The following is a 17,958-nucleotide window of genomic DNA, read 5'->3' on the forward strand; positions in this document are numbered from 1 at the left end:
TTTTCGTACATATCTTTATAAATTATAATTACCAGCAGTGAAGTATTACTTCCTAATATAGGTTTTTTACCTTAATTTGTTTTACATACAGCAGTTATGACTAAAGAATTACTAAAATATATATTTTTTAAATGACAAAATAATCTAAACGAGGCTTTTTCTAAATTAGTTTTTAAATTAATATGAATTTCTGCTAAGTTTGGCCTATCATTTAGTAACTTTCCAATGTCTGGTTTAAGTCAACAGACACTTAAATGATACTTATGTAATTTGCTTCTCTACTGTAACTATTGCATGTAAATCAGCAACAAGTGTGAGTAAGTAGCATTTGAGAAGAAAATACTTAGTATTTTTAATCAGTAAAGTACAGTTCATCTGGATCAGAAAGGTGTTAGTTTCTAGGAAGTTGACCATCCTGTTAAGAAAAATTAGCATCTTTTTCCCTTCTATGTAGGAGAAATCAAAGCTGGAAAGTGAACTAGTAAATACTGAGTCTCAGCATGATATGATAAATGAAGGAGTACTACAGAGAGAATTAAAAATAGAAGAATTTCAGAAGAAAATCAATGAGGTAGGTCCTTCTGTCATAGTCAGCACAGTTTATGTTGTTATTCTACAGAAACTTCTTTCTGTACCAGGTGGTATTAGAGCTTGGAAAACTTCTAACTTTATAACCTACTTTGTAGACTAGGTTTGTAAATTACTCCAGTAATCATCCCACCTTTTCTACCTTTCTTACCAAGGTCACTATGAACTGAAATGTACTTACTTTACATTTGGGCATTAGTATGTATGAAGCATAGGTTTGCAAATCAGTTTCATTAAAATCAAAATTCTGTGACTTATATGTGCCAAACACAAACCCAACCAAGGGAATGCATATACTTTGAATACTAGATGATGCTTTGCCTAATATATATGCTATAATTTCAGTTGATACAGGAGAAAATTAATTTTGAGTTTGAAGAATAGGGGTTTTCTTATCTTTCCTCTTCCTCCTCTGCTATTAAATATGATTTGCTCTTTGTAGTATTGAGCATGGACAGTCCGTCAAATTTCACAGCTTTAAAGATGTACAGTACAAACTTCCAGTGTGGATCAAATCACAGAAAAATACTCCAGCTTTTCCATGTCTGAGGGTATAATCTCAAAAGTCTTATCTTACTTGTTCTGAGACTCCAATGTCTAAGTTTTTGGTAAGAAAATATTTACAGGATTTTTTCTTTTTAATGTGAAAAGATAATTACAGAGTGTGACTGCATGACTAAACCATAACCACCTTTTGCCGTGAAGTCTTCCTGGCTCATATGGGTCTGTGACAACATATACATACATGAAGCCCAATTTTAAACTCTCTGTATACCTATACACCCACAAGATTTACAGATCTCTTGGTAATCAGCACTAAGCAGATGTCTGTAGAGGTGACTGCCCTTCTGAAAATCATTCTTTTTGCAGTCATGGCTGAACCCATTCAGTGTCTACATGAAAACACACTATTGGTATCTCTTCTTCTGGAAAAGACGATCCACACTTCTGGAACCCAGAGACAGATTAGGCATGCACATGCCATCAGGAATAGAGCTCTATCAGTTCTCTAGAGCTGAGAACAGATCTCAATGCTGCTAGAATACTTTATTTTGGACTCTGCAGGTCTTGTGTCTAGGTGATGACATTACACCACTATATACTTGAAAAGCAAATAAAGACCAACAGTGTAAAGATTCCTTTTTTTTTTTTTTTGTTGGAAAGTGACAAATATCTGTGTTTTCTGTTTGCTTTGATTATGCTGGGGGAATGAATAGAGTAGTTCCATTGGAAGGGACCTACAGCGATGTAGTCTAATTGCCTGACCTCTTCTAGGCTTTAACTTCTGGCTAGCCCTGTAATGGGGGCATTGTCCACCCTCTTGAGTGCTGACAGGCATGGGGCATCAACCACTCCTCTAAGAAGCCCATTCCAATGTTGGACCACCCTCAGAGTAAAGAATTTTTTCCTAATGCCCAGTCTGACCCTCCCCTGGCACAGCTTTGTGTTGTTCCCTCACATCCTGTCATCGGTGACCAGGAGCAGAGACCAGCACCTCCCTGGGCACTCCCCTCCTCAGGGAGCTGCAGGGAGCAGGGAGGTCGCCTCTTGGCTCCTTTTCTCCAGACTGGGCAACCCAAGTGTCATCAGCCTCTCCTCACAGAACAAGCCTGCTAGCCCTCTTACCAGCTTTGTTGCCCTCGTCTGGATGCTTTCAAGGGCCTTAATGTCCTTTTCATATTGTGGAGCCCAGACTGCACGCAATACTAAAGATAAGGCTGCGCCAACTTTAATATAGCAGGAGAATCACCTCTTTTGATTGTCTAGCTGTGCTGTGTTTAATATACCCCAAAATGCAGTTTGCCCCATGGCTGCCAGGGCACGCTGCTGCTTTATGCTGAGCCTGCTGCCAACCAGCACCCCCACGTCCCTGTCTGCTGAGCTGCTCCCCAGCCACTTGCCTCCCAGTCTGTGCCTGTGTCCAGGTGCAGCACCCGGCATTAACCCTTGGTGAACTTCACGCCAGTGATGATTGCCCAGTGTTTCTGTCTATCTAGAGTCCTCTGCAGTGCCTGTTGTTCCTCCAGGGATTTAACAGCATTGCATCTCCCAGTTTAGTATCATCAAACTTGCTGAGGATGCACTTAGCTTCTGCATCCAGATCATCGATAAAAGTGTTGGTCGGGACTGGCCCTAGATCTGAGCCTCAGGAAACGCTGCTTTTGACCAGCTGCCAGCCAGATGCAGCCCCAGTCACTACGATGCTTTGGGCTCTGCTGTTCAGCCTGTTCATCACCCAGCATAGTGGCTGAGTCAGCAAATTCCTCGTTGCACTGATTTTTTTTCTTTTTTTTTTGTTTGTTTCATTTTGTGGTTTTGTTTGTTTTTTAAGATTGTTGTATGCCTAATGACTATTGTCATTGAAGCCTACTCCTCCTCCCTTTTTATCAGCAACAGAAGTTCTCAAAGATGTTATGTGATCTAACAGGTTAGATTTCCAGGCTGTCTTTTCTGTAGACAGTTCTGCCACCTCATAGCCTCAGCTCCCTCTCATTCCCTTAAGATGGTCTCCAAAATAGTTCATGCTGATAGCTGCCAAATTCAAAAGGTTGGTTATTGTGAAGAGATAGAAGGCATTCAGTGAAGTGAATAGAATTAAAGCCCAATATAGTACCAAAAGGGGTTTCATACTGTGTTCTGCTAGAATTCAGATAACAGCTCTGGTCTCTCTGAGAAATAAATACGTTATTCTCTACTGCTCTCTGAAAGCCACCTTTGTCATAGGTCTTGCCAAACACTAAGGAATCTGGTACGTCCTGTGGAAGAGTGGTGTTGTAGTTTAATCTGGAAAATTCACAGCCCTGCACCCCAATGCTTATGTTCCTCACACATATTCCTCACCACTATTAGGAGTTACGTGAGGTGCATAGTACGTTATATAGCTTAGACTGATAAGAATGGGTCAGAGGCTAAAAACTTTCTTGAATTAATCTATGACTGAAATTCTGCATGTGGAGAAACCAGAACTACAGCATATTGTCTTGGCTGTGGTATGGGCACGGGGGAGTGCAGATGTGTGTCATCAGCAGACACTGAGGAAGTCATTAGTGTTTGCACCATAAGAATCACAAATCCGGGTAAATTTTCTTTTGCTTGTATTGGGGGAAAGCAAACCAAAAAAAAACAATCTCCCCTCCCCCCCCTCAAAAAAAAAAAAAACAAAACCAGACTGCCTGTCAGTTTCCTGTGAATAATATTACTTGGTTAGGTACAGCATTTGATATCTGGTTAAACAGGCCTAGAGACCAAAACAATGTAAACAGTCATTTTTTGGTCTGTAAAGTTGTCTTGAAATGTTGTTCAGTCCATTGCTTTTGTTAGTATGTACTGTATAATTAGGAAACGGGAGGTTCTGTAGCAACTCTTTTGTTGTGGCTCTGCTTTAAATGGGATGTAGCAATTAATATTTATGGATCGCTTGAAAGGGTTAAAGTGAAGAAATGAACTACATTGAGAAGCCTGTAGCTCATTAGTATCTTGTATACCATTTAGTTTTCTTTCCTTCAGGTGAGTGGGAACCACAGACAAAACTAAGGAAGTTGGTTATACTGTAATGACCTTTATAATGACCAGGTGCTGTCAGGAAGAGCTTAGATGGGAGTTACATTTTGCAGATAATACACCTTCTATTGGGCATTTGTACTGAAGGTGTTATTTGAAAATGTCACGTACAGATTCTTAGTTCCATTTGTTGTTTCCTTGAAGTGCCTTGAAAATCTAGTCTGTAGCATGAGATGATTATTTAAGTGTTGTCCTTCCTTGAGCTGCAAAACAGCATAAACATTGTGCTCCTTCTCTATTTATCCCAAGGCTGAAGATGCTGTTTTCAAGGAATTCTGTGAAGAAATTGGCGTAGAAAATATACGTGTGTATGAACAAGAACACGTGAGACAGCAAGAGGAGATCGATAGAAGAAGGTTGTATTTGTAATTGAAATGTTAAAAAAAATATATCAGATTGTGCACATCAGTAAACAAGTAACTCCATCACAGGAAATACCCCAAAAGCCTATAAGACTGAAGGAGGTATATTACCATTGCAAGAATTAGCAGTGCCACTGCCATGGTTTGGGTTTATTAGACAGTTACAGCCAGAGGTGTTTTGCAACAAACTTGAAGGTAAAATGTAGCATAGTTGCTAAGGCATAGTTATCTAAAATCCACATTGAGAAATGACAATTGAGGATGATGTGAAGGCTTCGTCATGGTCATAAATCTTAAAGAAGAACTGGATGTAAAATGCAGTGATTCAGTATAGGAACGTACTATTGAAGGAAAATGGCATCTTAATTTTCTTACAGGCAACTTTCAACTGGTATTCCACTCAAAAAGGTTGAATGTCGCAGGATCACAAATTTGTATCTTAAGGAATGAGTGTTAAAATGAAATGTCTGCTTGTGGAGCAGGCATTTTCTGGCAGATAACAATGCATTTCCTGACATACTTTATAGAAAGTATGCTTTTTTTTTTTTTTTAACATGACTACTGTGATGTCTAGTGCTGAACTCCATTTTCTTTTCAGCAGCATTTACAAAGAGACCCTCTGGCTGGCTTCCAGAAATTTGGCTAAATGTGCATCTTTGGCTAGAGTTGCAGTGAGATAGTGCAGTACGTTCTGTTGAAATTAAAAGCACCTGACAGAAGTGATTCGATCATTTATTTATGTTGGTGAGAACAGAAGTATGGTGATGTGTAGAGAGCTGTTTATATAATAATGGAAAGAGCAGGTTTTTGCATGGCTGTATGCTACCCTGCACATATGGCTTTGGTCTTGCTTGTGCCCTAACTTGCTATCATTAGTCCTGTAAGCCTGTGCTAGAGTGCATTCTTACCTTGGTCTAAAGAGCCTGAAGCTGCTGTTGTCAGCCCTTTCGCCTGAACAACAGATGCAGTGCTGGCGGTATGTTATCCAGGAGCTTAAAGCTGAGAGACAGATAGTAACAGCTGAGAGGGAACCTTTCTGTGAGCAGCCACTTGGTTTTATTTCGTTCCTTTCTCACAGCAGAAAGTGAGGAAGCTTCTGCTGTTGTACCCCTATAAACAAATACAGGTCTCAATTAAGAGAGGATGAGCATGGCTGAAGATGGCCTAAAAAGCTCTGGTCTCATGTTACTTAATTACTACCTCCCAGCTGAGCTTTTTATAATCAGATATACATATGTGTCTGCTGATGAGGAGGCTTACTCCTAAGGCTGAGCAGGGAGTGCAGGCACTGGACACAGCACTAGGGTAGCTTTTGCCCAGCTCATCTCTCTATCACTTATCTTCATCCCTTACACTGAGATACAAGAACCTTTAGCGTTAAATTTGATGTTGAATGTGACCCTGTTAGATCCTTATATTCTATTTGTGGAAAGATTACCACTGTATTTTTATAAATTCCAGTATATCTGCATGATTTGGTGTAGTGAAATCTATGTATGCAAATTTCTGTGATCCAGTAGAAGATTCAAAAAAATATATATCTAAATAGTAGAAGTTGAAAATGTATCTTTTAATAATGTAAAATGACAGTTACTATCCTGGTTTGTAAGTGTTGGCTTGAAATACTGTACTTTCACTAGACTGGAGTTTGAAAATCAGAAGACACGACTAAATGTTCAGCTGGAATATAATCGTGATCATCTACAGAAATTAATAGACACAGTCAGCAAGTTGAGGCAAACAATTCAAAAAGATGAATTGGAGATTACTGGGCTACTTAAGGTAATGCACATATATAATATATCCGGGGCTGAGAGGACAGAATGTGCTGAATTACAATTTTAAACATCACAAAATCTGTTGAGTAATTCTTCTAGTGCCTAATTTGGTCCTGACTTTGTAAGTTAAGAAACAAAAAAAATGCAGCTGCACGTTATTCTTTTGACCTTGGAATAGTCTGTCATATTAGAATATTTATTAATTATTTAAAATAAATTCACTAAAAATAAAATTGGGACTACTGTTTGTACAGGGTTGTGTTCAGTTTATATGAAATGGCAGCATATGACTACAGATAAAACTAATAGTATGTAGCTGAGACTCCAGCATATTTTATGATTAATAGTAAATAATGCTGGTGCTTTGCATCTTTATGGTGCTTCACAAATACAAATAGGCATAAAATAATTTAGTAATGAAAGCCAATTTAGATTTTTAATGGAAGTAATATGCATGAACTCTTCTTTCATAGCATTTTTTGTTGTTTTTAATTACTTCAGCAAGATCATGTTGATAATATGGAAAAAAAATCATAATTAATTTTCATAGTATTTTGCTTGTTAAATAAACTGTGCTTATGGTGCACTAGAACAGTGCTTTGAATAAAGTAAAAACTGCTCCAAAGTGGGGGGGGGGAATGCATCATTTGACATATGCATTCTAGGAACTTTTAAAGAAACAAATAATACGTAAGAAGATACGTACTTCTGATACTGAGAAAAACAATAGACCGTGACTCTGTCATGCACAAAACCCTCTGACTTGATGGCCCATGCGTGTAATTCTGTTGAAATACATTAAGTTAAATTCTGAAGATACTTTGTTCTGATACTGTAATGGCAGCAGGTCTTGATCAAGTTGCCATAGTGCCGGAGTCTTAAGCAGTATGTCTTTTTGTATGTAACATCAGGTTTGCTATATTCTGGCACCTCATTTCTAGCAATTTAGCAGTTGTATGGGTTATATAGGGGTAGACTTATCTAAAGTACTTCAACTGTGTTTTGCTCTTTGCAGATACTTTTCAGAGATTCTTTATTTTATGCAGATTGCCTCAGGATTTATCTTTTAATGAACAATACTTTTAAAATGATTTCAGGTACCTAAGGTGTTGCTAAATATGTCATACAAGTGCAGCAGATGGGATCCTTTTAGTAGGGCTATGGGAATAACTGAGGAAAAGAGTAGTCCGTGGATTGTAGGAAACCTAGGATCCATGCTGTGTTTGGTGGCATTATCATCTAGTCTGGTACAGTCACAAATCTGGAGCTGGCCGTGCCTAAGTATACAAAACAGCTGGATCTTCTAATGTGTAAGATGGGCTTTTTTCACCGTGCCCTTCAGACTTTGTGCTGCAACACGTTTTGAAGTATTGTAATGGGTTTAAACATCAACTTTATGTATAGCTGTATACTAAAGGTTTTTTGGTAAAAGGTTAAAAATGAAAATATTTTGATGCAGGATGAGGAAAAGCATCTAAAAAGGGTGAACGAAATTGTGGAGGAGGAGCAACGTCTTAAGGATACATTAAGTGCTCATAAATCTGAGATTATGAAAACCCAAAGTGAAGTTGAAGAGTTCAGAAAGAAGTTGTTAACTCTTAATAGGTAATTACTAATTGTACTCCTGAGAAAAATGATACATGTTATAATCTTTAGAGGAGTTCTTGTGATGTCTGAATTTCTCATGTTCTGTTTTCATGTGAAAGATCATTAGAGACACGGTAACTGGCATTTACAGTATGCATGAGGTAAAAACGGCTTCCACTTCCATATGTGGTTCCCCAAAGTAATGTGGATGAGATTACCTCATGAGAGCATCCCATAATGAGAAATGTTATTCTATATAGTTTATATACCTAGTGATAGTTCTTATTGTAATTTCTGATAAATATATATTGATTTCTACTAGCTACATACTAGCTTACAACTTGATTTGAGGGGAGCATGTTAAAAGATGTTAAACAGTTCTTGAAGTGTTTTACTGCACATGTTTGCTGGTAGTTTCATATATTCATTTGGGTTGTACAGCTAGTTTACTTAATGAGATTTTTTTTCTGATTTTAGCGTTCCAATTTTCTCCAGTCCTTTCAAGTGTTGGATACCTTAAACTAATGTTAATTTTGGGTCACTGTTTTGTCCTTATCCTTCTTTTAAGTCAACTGCTTTAGAGACAGTCTACATTTCAGTTTTCTCATGCTTGTTTATTACTAATGTGTTTAATGTACTGTCTCTTAATCGTTAGGTTTATGATGTTTAAAAAATATATGTTGACACAGACTTGTAGGATCTTGGTGCTTTCAGGTCACAAAGGGGATGGAGAAATTTAAGTACCCATTTTCTTTATTTTTGATGGCGATTGCAAAGGTAACTGGTTTTCATGCTGTTTGACTGTAGATGTTATTGGCAGTGATGCTGCTGCTCTTAATGGTTTTGTGCCATTTGTTTATGTAGGGAAGCTGCAAAATTACAAAAGGAAGCTGCAGCTATAGAAACCTCATTGGAAGATAAAAGATTAAGGAGACATAATATGCTTCTTGAGTGCAAGGTGCAGGACTTGAAAATAAATCTCCTATTTGGATCACTGGATGATATCAGCGAAGTAGAGGTACTTAAAATGTTTATGTAAGATAGATACCATGCAGGTGTCTATTATTTTTGTCTACCAAAATGTTGTTTGCAAGTGTTTTTGCCTGTGCTTGAAAAGTATTCCTGCATGATATCTAAAATCAGTGGTACAAATTGGCCTGAAGGAGTATTCTAGATAGACATAAGAGGACATACGAGGTTCAAGTCAAACATAAGTAAATGTGGCATGTACATGGGTCGAGATAATACTTGGTTAATCATATATTCATAACATAAATACGGTCTAAAATCTTCCTTTTGTCTTCAGTAGATACAGGTACTTACAGAAATCAGGGATAGGCTAAAATAGAAATATTTCTGCTAGCAGGGGATTGAACCTTACTATTTTTCTCAGTCTTCTCTCTTTCTCCAGCCAATCCCTTGTGAGGAGAAATTATACTTTCTCCACTATTGAAAAAAAAAAAAAAAAAAGGCACTATTGCTTTTGAGGGAGTTGTGTCTGCAAATTTGGAAGGAATCTTGTTGAGCTCATTCCTTAGAAAGGTGCTTTTGTTGGAGGATAGGTATAAATGGGTGGGTCAGAAGCAAAAAATGAAGACGGTGAAATAGGCACTCATCTGAAGGGGATAGAGATGAATTGATAATCATCAGAGTATGTAGGTAGCTCAGTTATCAGTTCATGAATATGGAAGACAGAAAATAAGGAGGTAGGCAGTAGGAGTAACAAATTTGATTCCTGGGTAATAACATTGAGAGGACATTATTATTATATTAGTTCTGAGAAAGAAGCATGGTGGGAAAGGAACTGATAATGATACGTTTCATTCAAGGGCAGGTAGCTGTTTGAAATTGAGACTTACAGAGTACAGAAGATGCTCTGCCTGTGTTAAACAGAATTGATTTTTTTCTGAGGCCAACTGAATAGAAGAAATGCCTTGACTTACACACTGCAGAGCCTTTTCTTGAAAGGGGAATGAATTATTATAGAAAAGTAAATTATTTCCCATCAGGAGAGAATGGTAGATTTTCATTGTGCAAATTGTTCTAAATAGATTTCAAATCTATTACTGCTGCTTTCATCTTAGCTTTAAACTGAAATTGGCAGATATTTTCATCGTTATATAAAAGGTGCCTTGATTTCCTTAGATTTGTAGGATCTTAAGTTACTTAAGTTTTGGATGAGGGAGGAGCAGTGAAAAGTTTAGCTCATACCCTGTTACAACTGTCTCGTCTTTTCCTGTCCTTTCAATGTATTGTTTAAAGAGTTTAAAACTTCACTGTTTTCATATTTCTGAACTGGAATGTCCACTGTATTTATAGCTAGGAACTGAAACAGAAGGCACTCAGACTACAACTATCTATGACAGGGAAGAGGCAATTAAGATAGACTACAGTGGCCTAGCAAATGACCTGAAGGTAATCTCTTGTTTAAAATAAACGCAGTTTTATTTTTATTTGAAATATTTTGTTGAAATTTATTTAGTCCTCACCTTAGCCTTCAATTGAAAGTTTTTTAAAACACTGGTAAGCCAAAGTGTGTGCATATGTGTTTGTTTTGGTTTTGCAATCGTACATAGCAATATGTGGGATTTTTAGATAGCTCAGTTAACTATGTTACTAAATTTAATTTAAAGCTTACTTAAACCATAAGAATAGAATAGAGAAGTAGTAAATATAACTGATTTTTTTTCCTTCCTCTTTACCTTCTGCCTTTAATTTCCACCACAATAGATTACAACACAAAACTCTAGAAACCAGGGATTGGCTGCAAGAGGTGATGTGAGGGAGCTGCACCATCTTTCTGTAGTATTTTCGGAAACTGAAACTTAGAATATTTCCCTTTGTAACAGTCACATATTCTTAGCAGGATTTTGTGTATATATTTCTTTTTAATCAGGAAAATAATTAAATATCAGAGGTTAGGTGCAGAACAAGGAGGAATCTGTCATTTTAACTTACCTCAAAAAAAATCTTCAGGAACGTGTCTTGAAAGCTTTTCTCAGAAATCAGGTAATGATTTCTGCTAGTCTCCATCCTGTGTTGTATTTAAACATGGACTTCGATGCTGAAGGGAATTTGTCTGTTTTTACAGGTCTTGTAGAACAATACTTAGGACCTGGTAAATTGATTTGGAGAGCTAAGATCCTGGGTTGAGTTTTTTGTTTAGTTGTGTTTCCGGATAAAACTATTAGATGAGTGGGTGCTTCTCCAGAAACCATGACTGTTTGTTGTATATGTTGAAATGTCTTGGCCTAAAAGCAAATTTTATGTCTCTGTTTTTTTTGTTGGTGTTGTTTATTTCTTTAGGACCTGGAGTCTGATGAAGAGATAGAGGCTCATCTGAACCAGATGCAGCAGGAAATAAAATCTAAAGAGAGTACTTTAATGAAGACAGCTGCTCCAAACCTGAGAGCATTGGAGAAATTACAGATAGCTCGGGACAAGTTCCAAGAATCAATGGATGGTAACACTGAGTCTTATTCATCTCTTCAGTGGCTGTGAGAGTTCTCACCCTAATTAAAATTATCTTTTTTTCTGGGGTCGATCTTGCTGGTTTTGCTTCTTTCGGGTATTGAGGTATTTCTTGTGCTTAAGTGTTTATCCTCAGTTGTCTTTCTAATTATATGTAAGTAGTGTTTAAAATATACTTTGCAGTATTTTATTAAAATACAGTTTGTATGGGTAGCAAAGAATCACTTTGCACAAGCAATCACAAGCGATTTCTTGGCCAAATGGCATTATAAAGTATTTTTACTGATTTTCTAAAAATGACTGACTTTAACAGTAAAATTCTTTTATTTTTTCATAATTAAAAGTTTGCCCAGAATGACAGACATGAGCATCACTACAAAATTATTGGTGTCCTCAAAGAACATTGCAGACATTAAAATGCTACCAAAACCAAGGAGTTCTGAAGCTGTAATCAGTAAACACTGGTGCTGCTTAGACCACCCAGTGTAAAGAAACAATTAGGAGGCAAAATTTTGTTGCTTAGTCCAGAGCAATGTGGCATAGAGCAGACTGAATACATCCCAGCTTTCTAGTTTTGGGGGCCTCCAGTTGAAGTCTGGAAGGCAACTCATAGTGTTGATATGCTGCTTGCATGTGCATTGGAACCTTTTTCTGTAGTATGTATTTTCTTTGATGCTTGTTATGGGGTACAATACATATTTGTTCTGTGTATTTTCTTAGAGGCTTATTATGGAATAATTTTAGTGTTTTTTCGTAGCTTTTGAGACCAGCAGAAAGGAGGCCAGAATATCCAAGCAAGAATTTGAACAGGTGAAAAAAAGGAGATACGAGCTTTTTAGCCAGTGCTTTGAGCATGCCTCCATAGCTATTGATCAGATCTACAAAAAACTTTGCAGAAACAGTAGTGCTCAGGTGTGTCATGTTCTCTGGTACTTGGCTTAAAATGGTACTTGAAACTTTGTTATGCAGAATAAGAAAACTTATTAATGTTTTTAGTATCCTTAAGACAGTTTCAGTTCTGAAGGAGAAACTTACACAAATAATGACTTGAGAATTTTAAGATCGGAGGAGAATAATACACCAGACCGTGCTTGACATCAGACAGATATGTGAGCTTGAAGTGTTACCAGTAACAAATAATTCAAAATACTTAATCATTAGTATTGATAATTATAAAAATAATCAATTGTAAATAATCAATTGTAATTGTAAAAATAATCAAAATAATCAATGATAATTATAAAAATAATCAATTAGCTGTTTTTTTGTATGATGTTCTGAAACTTCTTATGCCCGTCTTAAGTATCTTTTTAAAATGATAGACTTAATATGTTGGTAACTTTTAAGGGATCTGTGGAAAAATTATGTCACAATTAATCTTTGCTACAGTTTCAGTATTAATGCTGAAAGTAAAGAGGAAACACCCAAACACTTCGGTCACGTCAGATTCAGGAGGTGGTTGAATGTTTAGAGTGCAGGCTTGAAGTTTTGTCATCTTAAACTACAGATTTTATGTTTTCCTTCAGAGTCAGATACTCAGTAAATGCTTTATATATTTAAATTTATTTAATTTAAATTCAGTAAATGCTAAAATATCTTTAAACATATCCTTTCTGCTTCTAGGTTGGACTGTATAGTCAAGTATTTCTTTCTTTATGATTACTGGTCCCATACCTTTTACCCTAGACTAAATAATAGGCAGGTCTTGACTTTGTGTCATAAACTATGTACCATTTAGTTTATCTGTCATACTTTTTAATGTTTTAGTAAAATAGCCATTACTTTAAAATAATAGTTGTAATTTTTAAATGTGGGAACTGACATACAAAGTATAGGGGAAGGCCTACCTTTATTAAAATCTTTCTTCAGATAGCATGAACTGTAGTAGCAACTCAAAGCTAGATTTTATAAACTAATGTTTCACAAAAAGAAAATGTAGTTTTTGAACTATCTTTACTTCCAAGCCATAAAGAAAACTGTTTTCATAGTCTAGTTTCCATTAGAAAAAAAAAAATTACATAAAAGGTTGAAAAAAAAAAAAAACAAATTTATTTAGTAGTTAAAAGTTTGTAAATAACAAATATGCGGAACCTTTTCAAAATAGTTTTGTTAATTAGCCTCCTTGCTTGTTCTTAATTAAGAGGAATGTTCACTGGGAAGTTTTATAGCGCTGCTCTTCAGTATGGATGAACAAGTGTTTTCAACAAATGAAGCTGATTTACCAGCTTCAAACCTAGCTCACTCAGTATTTAGTCTAAAAAATACCCATCGTAATAATTTTATAAATGTCATTAATATTGAAATGTATGCATTTCCAGGCATTCCTTAGTCCTGAAAATCCCGAGGAGCCTTATCTGGAAGGCATTGGCTTTAACTGCGTGGCTCCAGGAAAGCGCTTTATGCCAATGGACAGTTTGTCAGGAGGAGAAAAAACTGTGGCAGCTCTGGCTCTTATATTTGCTATACACAGGTAAAAAAATTCTGGTATTATCCAAGTATTTGTTGCTTAAGTGGCAAGAAGAAAGCATATTTATATGCTTATATACTTATATACAAACCTGCTAATACAGTATGCAGTCACTTACTAAAATCCTTTACCTGTCATTACTTTTTATGAGAATTTTATGATAGTGACTTGCAAAGTAATAGGAATGTTTATTAATATTTTTGCACCTAAATGCAAAATAGTATATTTTCTTTTACAGTTTTCGGCCAGCACCTTTTTTTATTTTAGATGAGATAGATGCTGCCCTGGATAACACAAACATTGATAAAGTAAGTTGGTCCCTTTTACCTTATCCTTTTATTTGCAATATAATGGTATGTTTTGCAGAAGGATGGCTACTTATTGTTAGAGGTTATAGGGATAAAGAGATTGATTATGCTGCGTTAACCCATTTCAAAATATATTATGTTTAGAACAGAAATAATGGTTGTATGTGAGGTGTTTGACTAAGGCTAGGTTTAAATTCATAAATCTAACAGTATCTTAATCGTTCTCAAAACCAAATTTGAAAAAATAGATCAGGACTGTGAAAGTATGCAGCGTGAACAGGTGTGATACAATCGAACATAAAGGTCATCTGTGACTGGGTTTGTTTAGTTGGAATTTTTAAGCACTTTGTGTTCCCTTAATACTAAGAAGCAGAAGGGAGTCTATCTGGGTGTTCAAAATCAAGTCATTCTATTACTGAAGTATTAATTTTATATATTTAATTTGATTGTCTTACTAAATATTTTCATCCTCATTAGCACCAATTAAGAGCTATCACTCCAGTCTTTTTAGAATTCTTGCTTGATTGAAGAAAAGCTTCCAGTTGGTCTTGCTTCATTTTTTTCCTTTTGGTAGCAGTTAGTCACTAGAAAGAAAATTATGACAGAATACAAAGAAAGATTGCCAACTGTAGATGTCAGTCTCTGGGAAGAGAAGACTTGGTACAAGAAGACCTTGTTTAGGAGAGGAATAAAAAGATCTCCACATGTACATGGATTTTTTTAATTATGGAAATATTCCTTTCTACTAAAAGTAAGAGATATATTTCTACCAGTATTAACAGTGATGTCAGTCTTGGTAGAACCTAATAAATGAGAGCAATTTTATGAACACCAAACAGTTTTGGTTTGTTTTCGTACTGGATCTAACTGTGTTGTGTCAAGTACACTGCAGAGTTTGCTTGGAGGGTACCTCTGTAGTAAACAGCTTAGGAAGATCCATTAGTTGTGCCTGCTGGATAGAAGAATTCCTTCTCAGAGGTTACTCACCCCTCAAGCTTTGGGAGATGCCTTTTCCAGAACCTAAGTTCCTTAAACGTTTCGCAGGATCCAAGTCCATGAGGGGTACCCATCATCCACTACTTTTGAGGAGATGATGTACACTGCATGTGTTTTAACAGTCTACCATGTTTCAGCAATACTATATTAGATGTAATAGAACTGTAATGAAAATAACTAAGCAAGCATTAGAGTTAGCCTGTCAATTACAGGATTGTTAATGAGATTACAAATGAAGTGATCACAAAACACCTTCATAATCCAAGCTTTTTAACAGGATACTTTTCTAGTTATTAGCCTTTCACTCAGGACCACTATGGCTTATCACAGCAGTTGAAGATGATCTGTTTTGGTTAAATACTAGTAATGTGTTTTTTGGATGTTATTCTTAATTCTGGAGTCAGATGTATCCTGGCTGATGAAGATTGCTACAGAGTTAACCAGACTGCCTCCAAGTTCTCCTGTCTTACCTTTCTCGTCAATTATGTATGCATTCATTGAAGTTCGTGGCTTCATTGGTAATGTTCTGACTTTGCATAGAGACTACAAATTGTGCCTTAACACAACTGATGATAGACACAGCAGTGAGTTTTCTGCAATTTGCCTCTCCAAGTAGGCTTATTCTGATACCTCTGACGGAAGAAATGTCCACTTTATATCTTAGAATATGCTAAGCAATATTCCTTCTCAGAATGCTGTAAGCAATGGCTAGCCTGGTTTCTTAATTAAAACATATTTCTGATCTGATTGATTTACTTCTCTTTAGATTAAAAAACACATTCATAGCTCACTAAGTATTTCCAAAAGAGTCACATTAACAGTTGCTAACCAAACAGTTCCTGTCTGCTGCTCCTGCCACTAGATGTGGCATGGAAGGGACTGGGGGAGTTTACCAAAATGGCTGCTCTTTTCACATACACAACATAAAGCAGGCAGCCTGTGATGGAGGCTGTAACCGATAGCTACTTGCAGAGTAGCTGCGCATGTGATGCAGAACAAGGGTAACAAAATAGTGGTGTCCTAAATAAATAATTGTTTCATTAGCTTGAATATATATCTAGGTCTGCCTGTAGGGAGAGTTAGACTACGCTCTAAGAATGTATGAAGTGTCTTAAACTGCAGAATGAGCAAAATCAAAATGGCAGTGATCTGAATGTATAACTTAAATGCTTCCGGCTCCCAGGGTCTTCCTTACCTCTTTCCTTATCGGTAAGATGCAGTTTTTATCACCCTGATAGTAGAAAGCACCAAAATCTTCATAGGCATTTAATACAGCAAGTGAGCAAAAATGATACGTGGAAATGTTATGTTGCTGGTACTCTGCGGTATCTAGTTTTTATGCTTTGAATGAAGAAATCTTTATGTTTTTCTGGTTTAAAGATTTGCTAAAGCAGATGTTCAATAATCTTCTTGTAATTATATCATAAATTGAATGTTAATGATGTAATTCACTACAGGCTGTTCCTCAAATAGTATCTTCCACCACACATGGATAAAACTGTACGGATTGACTAAAAAGTACTTGTTTTCCTTTACTATGTAATTTATATTGCGGGGTGCTGCCTTATTCAGTCTCCAGTTTATAGCTTAATATTTGTACCTTTCATTTTGCAGATCATTGGAAAAAAAAATTGTCACCTACAATGTGGACTAACATTAAATGCATACTAGTAAACAACCAGTAACAGCTTTTTCACTTTTTTTTTTTCAGATTTGGGAATTTCAACCTCCCTTCTAAATTGTAATACATAAAATAATTTTCATTGGCACTGATGTTCTTCTGTAGCTTTATTCATTGGAGTGAATGATTGTTATCATAAAGCAGCAAATCAGAGGGAGGTTCTTAAGAATATGCAGTGTATGTCTTAAGACAGTTTTCTATTTTTTATCTTGCTTATTTCACAACTGAATCATTGAATTCTGTTGCTAATGTAGTTCAGTTCTTTCCTCACCATTCCCTGATTATAGTAATTACAGTGTGGTTTCAGTTGGCCAGAACTAACTATATCATTTGGCTTCTTTCCAAAGGTATCAAGTTTCATTAGGGAGCAGGCACGTGAACAGTTTCAAATGATAGTTATTTCTCTGAAGGAAGAGTTTTATTCCAAAGCAGATGCATTGATTGGAGTGTGTCTAGAGGTAAAAATTATTACTTAAGTTTTGTTAACTAACACAAGCTGGTTCTGTTGAAGTACCGATTTACACCTGAAGAATTACTAGTGAATTATGTATGAAGTTGTTGTTGGGTTTGAACTATTTTGTTTTCAGAAGTAACTGCATGTACTGACTTGATGAAAAGATCACTTTGGTAACTCAAGCTCATTATTGTATCGCAGTCATTTATGAAGTGTTTACTTAAGTAACAGAAATGTTTTAAATTCTGTGATCCTTCCTCTTTTCAGCATGATAACGGTATGTTCAGTCAGGTACTGACTTTGGATCTTACCGAGTATCCAGATGACCAAGAAGAAAGGGAGAAATACATACAAAGTTCTTTATAAAAATAAAACATGGATAACTTCAGGGCCAGGCGACAAGGAGAAGCATGTTTACAGCTGACTGTTAAAATCTGAAAGTGGGTATTAGAGGTCAATAGATAAATGTTTATATTTTAAAAAAAAAAAGTATTCTAAAATTTGGAGGGAGTTACTCATTGATACAGTTTGTTAACAAGAGAGAGACAGGTTTTTTATTAAGTGTGTATTATTCTGGTAAGCAAAGCCTTTTCCTCAAAGGTATTTTTTATGTTTTTTCTGTCTTAAGATGAAGGATTATGGGTTCACATAAGCACACTGCATTACAGAGAATAAGACTTTTTTTTTTTATAAGAAATGTGTTTA

At 36.1% G+C, this 17,958-nt stretch overlaps 1 protein-coding gene across 1 annotated transcript in view; it reads left to right on the forward strand.

Annotated features, from left to right (window-relative positions):
• Positions 1-17,619, forward strand: part of SMC1B (structural maintenance of chromosomes 1B) — a 37,420-nt gene extending 19,801 nt beyond the window's left edge. The window contains 12 exon segments of the mRNA XM_035550690.1: positions 455-571; positions 4,399-4,505; positions 6,152-6,293; positions 7,749-7,894; positions 8,741-8,894; positions 10,196-10,291; positions 11,183-11,339; positions 12,105-12,259; positions 13,666-13,817; positions 14,053-14,122; positions 17,147-17,257; positions 17,521-17,619. Coding sequence (XP_035406583.1) covers positions 455-571; positions 4,399-4,505; positions 6,152-6,293; positions 7,749-7,894; positions 8,741-8,894; positions 10,196-10,291; positions 11,183-11,339; positions 12,105-12,259; positions 13,666-13,817; positions 14,053-14,122; positions 17,147-17,257; positions 17,521-17,619 — 1,506 coding nt within the window.
• The last annotated feature ends 339 nt before the right edge of the window (positions 17,620-17,958 follow it).

The sequence above is a fragment of the Cygnus atratus genome, chromosome 1 (assembly GCF_013377495.2).
Source record: "Cygnus atratus isolate AKBS03 ecotype Queensland, Australia chromosome 1, CAtr_DNAZoo_HiC_assembly, whole genome shotgun sequence".
NCBI lineage: Eukaryota > Metazoa > Chordata > Aves > Anseriformes > Anatidae > Cygnus > Cygnus atratus.